This window comes from Rhea americana, unplaced genomic scaffold, assembly GCF_003343005.1.
Source record: "Rhea americana isolate MKP2758 unplaced genomic scaffold, rheAme1 scaffold_37, whole genome shotgun sequence".
Classification (NCBI taxonomy): Eukaryota; Metazoa; Chordata; class Aves; order Rheiformes; family Rheidae; genus Rhea; species Rhea americana.
Window position 1 is genome coordinate 3,747,557 of NW_028186501.1, and position 8,828 is coordinate 3,756,384.

An 8,828-nucleotide genomic window follows, 5' to 3' on the forward strand; every position below is an offset into this window, starting at 1 on the left:
AGAGAGAGAGGGAAGAACAAGATTTCATATGGCTTGTGAATTATACTGTGGTTTGGAACTAACTCTCTGGTCTGGTTAAATGCATTTGCAGGTTGATGGCTGGACAGACTTACAGCAAGAGCTGGAGGATCATGGGTTTACAAATAGCCACGTGTTCACGATAGTGTTCATCTTACTGGGGTTCTTYGTGTTCTTCAATATGTTCATTGGAGTTGTGATTATCAAAATGCAGGTAATGGTGGTTCCTTGCATTGTGTGTCTGTTTAGGTGCGYGTGCCACTAGATAACAGGCCTATACTAGAAAACTGACATTTAACTACTTGCAAATTTGGCTCCTGGTGTAGCTAGAAACATTTAGGATGCAGAAGTCCTCAGTCTCTGAACASAAAAAGCATGTCTTTCCCAACCTGCCCAGTTTGGGTCATCTTTACATCTCTACTTTGACTCTCTTTTTCCACAGCTGCTAAAACCTCCTGCCTCTCCAGCACAACCAGCCCTTTGCATCTGGGCAGGAAGTGCATTTCTCACCAAGGGCTTCTGAATCAAGGCCAGGCCCTGTGTCTGTTCAACCCCTGGCTGATTTCATGGTTCTTGTAGCTGCCTCTAACAGTCTTCTACRAGGTAGTGCTTGGAGATGGGGACTGGGCTACAGGAATGAATCTGCCCATGGAATAAGCTGAATCCTATGGCAAGATCCTCCTGCATCCCAACAGCTGTAGGGTGTCAACCGCCAGCTGATTTGACTTAACAGCTTTCTTGCTCCTGCATGGAGCTGGGTCTGGGCCAGGGGGTTTTGAAGCGCAAGTCTCCTTGACTGATCCCTCGAATCATCAGCTGTGACCTGTGCTCTGGGACTCACTCTCATKCTGGTGGTTTGGTATTGATAGAACTCGACTCAGAGCTACGAACAAGAGTGCAAAGCAGCAAAGAAGGCTGTGATTTGGGCCAAGAAACAGGCAATCCTGAAAAAGCAGCAGGAGGAAGCGAACAAGCTCACGCGTCAGCAGGTGAGTGACCCAGCTAGGCTGTGGTTGGTGTTGGGTGGGTAGCAAGAACTGCATGTATTAGATGCTCTTTAATAATGGCAAGACAAACATGAGCCATTTTCAGTAGAGGAATAATTTACTTTTCTTCCTCTCACCATTTTAATGATAATCTAGACTATAGATTCTGTATGTATTTTTGGTAGGATCATCATACGGTAGAATTTTGGTGAGGTCAGCGCTTAAAAATATTACAATGGATATTAATGGTAAAGGTATTAGAATAGATTTCTGTGTGTTTTGTCTGAGTTAGTTTAACTTCAAAGAGAAATTAAAAAGAAATCTTTTCTGGTCATGTCAGGCCAAGAAATCTGTCCAGAAATGACTTGGAATCACTTTCAGCTAGTGCTCGAGGGAGGTCGTGATCCTTCCTGCTCTCTCCCAGTCTGTTGATGCAAAGTTTCTAAAATATTACCACMGACTTGAAATTCATGCTGCAGATTCTGCAGGAGTGCTTTGCGTTGCTTGATAAAAGGCTTTTGAAAAGCTGATTTGAAATAAATGTAGTAAAGCTGTCACTGAAATGTAAATGATTAGAGCAACGTGACTGCCTGTTTCCCCCAACGCTTCTGCTCATTCTTGTTAGAAAATGTAATTTAATCATTTCAGGATGGCTCAGTTGCGAGTGCTCTTGCATTTGGGCCAGAAAATCACTGGTGCAAGTACTATGTTGAGTGACYGATTTCAGTCAGCAATGTAAGTCTCGCGCCCAGCACCAGGGGTGGCAATAACTGTACAGTGACAGGACCTGTCTCCTTGGGCTGTTGTCCCTTCTTGACAGGTATTTGCAGATTGGTAGYGCCAGGGCATGCCACACCTGGCCCATGCTCCTCAAGCGCAGTGGAAACAGAAGTTACAGACTGCTTCGTTTCTAGCCCATCTCTGGCTGGTGCAAGCAGGTGCTCGGTGTGTGCCCAGGGGCTTGTCGCACTGCTGGTGGCAGGGTCGAGTGCAGGGTGCGAGGCTGCAGCCGAGCTACAGCTGAGGCCCCCGGGGATGCTCCTCCTGTGTACCACCATTAGCCAAGGCAAAGCCCTCGGAGGTGCCTGGGAGTGACAGTCTCCATACGACACCTTCTTCTTTCTGACAGTGTTTGTTCCTGGGCTTTTTCTTTTTTTCACATCAGAAAACTGTTCAATATAAAGCCTTCAGTGAGCTGGTGGATAACTTCAAAAAGACATTGCGCCACTCTGATTCGATCATTGTAGAGGATTTTTGTGTCAGCATCCCATTTATTGATCTTTATTTGACAGCCCTGGACCTCCAGGATGACACAGTAGACAGGTTGGTAACTATGGAGCTGGTGAGTATGGGAGAGACTCCAAYACAGAAGATACAAAATGCCTTTTCGACGTACTGCATTATTTCCTTGGAGTGAGTGGATATTTTGTGGCCATTCTCCCTGGGGAAAATGCTGCTATTCTCAGCATGAGCACTGCTGAGAGCTTAGGAAGGTACCAACACGACGTGCACTGTAAACGGGGCCGATTTCTAATGCATTTAAACCAAAACATAACGAAACTTTGCTGGAGCRAGTAGCATCCCTAGTCTGTGCCACCAGACTCTGATAATGTCACGTCCCCAAGGTGAGGGATGGAGGTGGCCGTGCGTAGGCATGTCCTGTCCCCAAGGGAGYTCGCCCAGCCAGCTGGCGATCGAGGGGCCCGGTACCCTAGCTCGCTCTCCTTTGTGATCAGGAAACCTGTAGCATTTGATACCGCAGGGGAGGAATAGATTCCTGTTAGAAGGGTTGACAACATTTTCTAGCAGCAAGGAAAGCCGTAGTACATGTGATGCCAGGGTGGGACCTGCTGCATGAGCTGGATTTGCATCAGTGAGGAATGCGCTCAGCTTCCTGGCAGCAAATTTGTTGCCCTTCACTGCTTATCTCAGGCCCAAGTGCCCTGGGCTACCCAGCCCCAGCGTGTCCCGGGGTTTTCAGAGCCCTGGGTGTCCCCCAGAGCTGAGTGTCCATCCTCCACAGCCTCTTGTGTTTTGCCTCGCAGCATCCCTGGGAGAGAGGAGGGTGCTTCTGGGATTTGTGAGAGGAGGGGGGATTTGTTTGCACCCAAATTCGGGAGGAGAGGAGGCAGCACACTTGCCTTCCTTGTTATAGCAGTAGTCCAGGCTGACCTGTACTTTGTCTCAGCAGAAGACTTTTCTGGATCTTGTTCAGTGAAATGACTAACCCCAGGCAGTTAGTTCAAACCGTGTAACCATAAAAACCTCCCACAAATCCTCTGAATGAAGACTACTGAGTTTTACATGTCTTGGGTTAACCTTAATGTAATACAAGCCTATGATCACATTTAGTACCTATTGTTTAAAAACCCTAGATCTGGTCTGGAGTCCTACAACTTTTTCACGCTGAGGAACAATTTGGAAGAGAGAGATGCAAGTGGCTGGTTCAGTGTAGCTCACCACATCTCTTCCAGCTTGCACCAGGAAATGATTTATGGAGTGCTGCTGACTCYTAGACCGCAGATCTGACCGCTGGCCTAGACATATTATTTTGAAAATTCCCTTYTGTCCGGTTCCCCAAGGGGGACCAGAGATCCTTTCAGGAGTCTTAGCATTGTTTTTCCCCTGTGTTTTGAATGCACTGATCAGGACTAGTGCTTCCAAAAACGTTTTGCTGCGCATATGGTGCACATTGATGACCCGGTCCCATGCAGCACTTCTGCCATTCACCAAATCTGGTCTTTGGGAGAAAAATATTTAAAAGAATGTTAAAGAAAACCTGTGCAGAAAGAGGAGTCAAATTCATTCAAATACTCAGGTTCTCTTCATTGCTCTTTAACCTACTGRGTTAACAGAGGGGTGATTAAATGGCGTGCTGTTCTCCATATGCCTCTTAAATAGGCTCTCCACATTTTCCATGGTATTTGAAAGTGATCTAGCTTGTTACTGGGATGGTTTTGCCATGCTCTTCTCTCATTGCAGATTACAGGATCTATATTATGAAATTCTTGGCACATTGAGCATGATCTTGGAAGACATGAAAGAAAAATCTCTGCCACTTCCTGAGAAAATTAAAAAATAAAGTCTTTTTTGTGGGCAACGTGATCTTTGGTGGCTCAGAACTGTGTCCAGAATCTTTATTTTAAACCTCTATTGAAATAGGTCAGAAGCATTTACAATCAGAAATAGTTCAGAAAAGATTAGCTTTCCCTTCTGATCACTTACTGGCTTATTTCTTGACATAACYATTCCAGATGCAAATGCAGACCCCAGCACACCTGGTAGGTAGCAGCTGACTCAGGCAAGTGCGCTGTGGTTTAGACTGGGGAAACTGCGTGCAGGCAAAGGATTACAGCTCAGATCCTTTTCCTGGAAACCTTGTGATAGAGCTGGGATTAGACCCCAGGCCTCGAGTGCTTGAACTGCCAGTCCCTTCTTTGTAAGGTCAAGCAGACTTGGCATAGCTAAGGGGCTGTTCTGAGCCGGAGAAAAATGAGCTGTGCTAAGGACACGGATCGTAATAGCTCTAAATGAAGCAGCTCGTAAGTGCTCTGGTGCTGATTTGGAATATCCCGCTTGGATGCGTCTGGCAGGTTTAACGCAAACCCACCCACACTGCTTTGGGTAATTGGAGAAAGCAGCAGGAAGCCTGCGGAGCGGCGGCCGCGCGGCACAGGGTGTACCGGTACGGCCGGTGCCCGGTGTTCGGCGGGGCAGAGCCTGTCCTCGTCGCGGAGGCGCCCGGGCGCGATAGCCGCTGCGGGCCACCGCGACCCGTCCCGGGTGGTGCGGATGGAGCTGTGACGGCTCGTACCGTTTAGGAGCTAGGTGTCCTCCCTTAGCGCACAGCGGTGGTCACCGAGAAGTCAGCGCTGGAGGGTGACGAGGGAAGGAGATGCAGGAGGGTGTCAGGGTCTGGCTCCTCCGTGCTCGGCTGTGTTGCTGACGTGAGGGTGTGACACGAGGTGCTGAAAGTTGCACCTTTGGCGCTATGGGTATAATACCGCGTGCCAAGTTTTTCTAAATCGTAACTTTTATATAAGYGTTCTCATAGCGACTGCTCGCTGCGCCCCGCTGTCCCCGTTTGGTCGGGACGTTAGGGACCGCAGAGTACGCGGCGGGAGGCCCCGCGAGCCCGGCCGGCCGGCGCTCCTCGGCGCCGGCATCGCCCGGGTCCCGGCCGCGGCAGCCCTCTCCCCTCGCTCCTTCTCGAGGGGGGTTGCAGCTGCTCACAGAAGCTCCTCATAAAAGGACTAGGGAGAAACCAAGGACACAAGCTCCTACTGAATTTGTTTTTCATGTTCTCGTTTGTAACCATTTTGTGTTTTATGAGGAATGCTTCCGAAAGCTTCCCCGACATGATGGAAACACATGTGGCCTCTAATACGTTCTGTGACCGTTTTCGTGGAGAGACTAGATCAAAACCTGCTTTACTCTGACAGTTGCATTGAGAGCTCCCGCAGGTCCGAGACTGTCGTGTGCGGTGGGAGGCAGGAGGGATGCTTCCGTGGCCAACGGCCTTCCCGCAGGATTTGGGAGAGCCAGCTGCTGCCCGATGTGCTGGCATAATGACACGTGGGCACATGGACAGACTGAGCAGGAAAAACACGTAAAACCTATAAAAAATGCTTCCCGTTGCCAGCTGCGGCTCAGTGCCAGGTGAGAGCTGATGCCTCAGCTGCGAGGTCTCTGTTGGTGAGGCTGCTCGCGGGTGCGTGCTGATGGCTTTGCCATCGTCACGTCGAGGGCTGCCTCTGATCCTGCACTGCTGCTGCCTGGCACGGTTTGGGTCATCTTTGCCTGAAAGACTTTGCTTTGACTTTCTATGAATCCATCCTTGGGGTCATCTGAACCGTCCTCAGCCAGCCCCCACCCCAACCCCGGGCAAACCCCAGTGCTCTGGGTGGAGGKCTCACCCCTCCTCACGTGTGGGCAGCTTGGAGGCACCAGGCTCAGGACTCCAAGGTTTCCATCTATAAGCTGTTGGGTGGCTCAATGTCATGATTTAGCCCCTCTAACTCAGGTAACAAGGTACTTCAGTGCATTCCCCACCCTCAGCTTAACCTAAGTTCTCTCTCTCTCTCCCTCTCTCTTTTTTTTTTTTTTTTTAACTACTTAGTTTTTCTGCCCTGTTGTACAGGCTGAACTGAAAGAAGTGCTGAAACCCTTGGAGCAAGGGTCTGGCTCTGCTGGGACGCTGGCTGCTTTTGCCAGGCCTGCTGGTGCACAGGAGCCAGGTAGACCATGCATCCCATCCCATCCCATCCTGTCCCATCCCATCCCATCCCATCTCTCTGGCAGACACAACTCTGCGTGGCAGAGTGAGGGCAGAGCATGGCTCCCTCCCCACTGCCCCCGCCAGCTCTCGGGTATGGTACGGTGTGGGGCTGAGCTGCCCCTGAGCTTGGGATGCAGTTCCTGCTCTTCAAGGATGACCCCAATTCCTTTGCCAAAGGGTTAAAAGCTGGGAAGCAAAACCTGGCCAGTTTTTGTGCCCAGCGCACGGCATGGTGCTGTCCCTCAGCATCACCCTGAAGGAGACTCAGCTGCTGAACGTGAAATGGAGGTGGTCAGAAGAAGGTCTGCACGTATTAATGAGGGCATTTGGTGCTCTTGCTTCTCCTGCAGTTGGGCTGGTGTAAATCAGGACCAGACTGAAAAAGCCAGGAGGGCTGTACCAGTGTAAACTGGACTTCATAAAAAGAGAGGCCCCTTTTGTCAAGCGATGGCTTTTCTGCAGAAGCTAAATGATACATAATGTTTATATAGTGTTTTGCCTCTCCTAAATGCAGGCTAGACATTAATTGATTCCAGGTTTGCTCTGTGAAGTAGGTCAGCTATTTCCATTTTGCAGATAAAGTTGCCGATGGGATTGCCAAGGGTTGCGCCAGGGGTCAGCGGCGGAGCTGCGGCACGAATACGGACTGCCCCGTCCCCCCTTCGCCGCTGGACCACGCTGCCGTGCTGAATATACAACACTTCTGATGTATGTTGAAATCAGCTGTGAATCTGTAAACCCAGTTACATTAAGCCCGGTTCAAATGAAATCTGTTTATGTCTCAAACGCTCCCGGCTGGTCAAAGCAGAACTTAACTAACCTAACGCTGTTTGTGTTCAAAGCCTCTTAAACCCCTGCTCTGACCATCTTGAGAGTGAAATATAAAGTCCTTGCTAGGATCTGGCCTGAGTCCAGGGAGTCATTTCAGACTCGCCCTCTCTTTTGCTCATGGGGCCGTTTAGAAAAAACATCACACATTTTAAACAGCGATGGAAAAAATAATTTTAATTCACTTCTGTTTACATAGCATTGGAAGCTTGCAAGGGTTTGTACAGRCTATTATTAATGATTTAAACTGGTGCTGTAAAATTGTTGCCTTGTTCTGTGAACACGAAGCTAATTCTGTGCTGGTCTAGCTAAGTGCTGGTTTCCAGAGCTATGCTCCRGGGAGGGAGCAAGGATCTCATGGCTTGGTGGCCCCCCATCGTTGCCTTTTATTCCGGCATCCTAGGAACAGCCTCCTGCCTGTTCTGCTAGTGTTAAAGTATTAAAACCAAAAGCCTGGATCCAGAGAAATGGCCACCTCTTGTTGGTTGCCTTCATTTTGAGATGCTGGGCTTGGAGGTTTTAGATGGCCGGGCCGTTGGCACGGGAGGCGTATGCACGCTCTGAGCACCTTTCTGTAGACATGCCTCAGAGGAGGTCTCCAAAGTCTTGATCCAGCTTAATCTAGCAAATCTTGATCTAGCTGTTTTGGAGCCTGGCTGCTTTTTCGGTTCGGACATCRTAAGAACCAGGCTTTGCTCCTCTGAAATGGAGGGAGTCGTGCCTGCACGTGCAGCGGGCGGGCGCAAGAGGCGAGTTGGTCGCAGGCAACGTGCCCTGATGGCTCTCGAGCCGGTGGAGGTGGCAGATGAGCAGGCGCAGGGACGCCTGCGTGTGAGCTCGGCCCATGTCACACGCATCCTTGCACGCTTCGATCAGAAGACTTGGACACGGTTTTACTAGTCTGTTGCACAGCGGGGTCTCGTACCTATAAAACTGCTCGTAATTACTTCCTAAGTTACTGGACAGGGTGATGCTGATTTTGTCATATAGCCCAATAGGGGTTTGTCTATTTAATATAAACCTTCCTCTGCCATAATTTACTTTTCTGTGTATATTGGTGTACAGTCCTAGGCTGCGTGTGAATGTGTTTGTGGCTCCAAGCTCAGAGAGGGGCTAGTTTTGGACACCCCTTGGCCTGGTCTCTYGAGCTGCCTTGGCCATTTTTGCTTGCCAGTTTGTGCCCGTGGCAGCCTTCGCGCTGCGGAGACGCGGCCTGGCTCCGGCGTGCCCCGGCAGGCTGGCGGTACGCCTGCCCCGGGGGTACCGTGGCAGGGAGCCACCGGGGAGCCTGGTTTGGGGTGTGTGTGTCGGGGGGGGGAACATGCAGAGCCCTCCCAGGAGGGGAGATCGCCCCTTCCAGCCGTGGCACCGATTGCATCTGGGCTACTTTTGCCCAGCTTCACCGGGTGCATTTGAAGCAATGGCTCTACTAGCAAAGCAAATCTGTAGATAAAATGGTAGTTGGGAACGTTGTCTATGCTAGCATCAGTTCTAAACACCTTTGAAAGTCTCCAATCAAAACCCTACTTCTGTTTTGCCTCTGCGATCCTCCAAAATTACCATGCACTGCGGTATACATTCAAGCAGCAATTTTATAATAAGCGTAAGCAAGCAATTTATTCTGCCTACTTTGCAAGTCAACCTTACACAACAGATTACAGGGGTGCTTAAAGGCATGTTAGTGTGAGTGGCTGGATCACTGTTATTACTGCCACKGC

At 49.9% G+C, this 8,828-nt stretch overlaps 1 protein-coding gene across 7 annotated transcripts in view; it reads left to right on the top strand.

Moving 5' to 3' along the window:
• CATSPER3 (cation channel sperm associated 3) overlaps positions 1 to 8,146 on the top strand; it is a 21,778-nt gene extending 13,632 nt beyond the window's left edge. For 2 of the 7 annotated variants that reach the window (XM_085312804.1, XM_085312807.1), the window contains 3 exons: positions 92 to 232; positions 888 to 1,007; positions 6,124 to 6,948. In XM_085312804.1, the coding sequence (XP_085168930.1) occupies positions 92 to 232; positions 888 to 1,007; positions 6,124 to 6,465 (603 nt within the window). In that variant the 3' untranslated portion in view covers positions 6,466 to 6,948. Of the gene's footprint in view, positions 1 to 91; positions 233 to 460; positions 1,008 to 2,169; positions 2,393 to 3,986; positions 5,116 to 6,123 lie in introns of those variants that run through there. The other 5 variants (XM_085312806.1, XM_085312805.1, XM_085312809.1 and 2 more) reach the window with 5 other exon arrangements.
• The last annotated feature ends 682 nt before the right edge of the window (positions 8,147 to 8,828 follow it).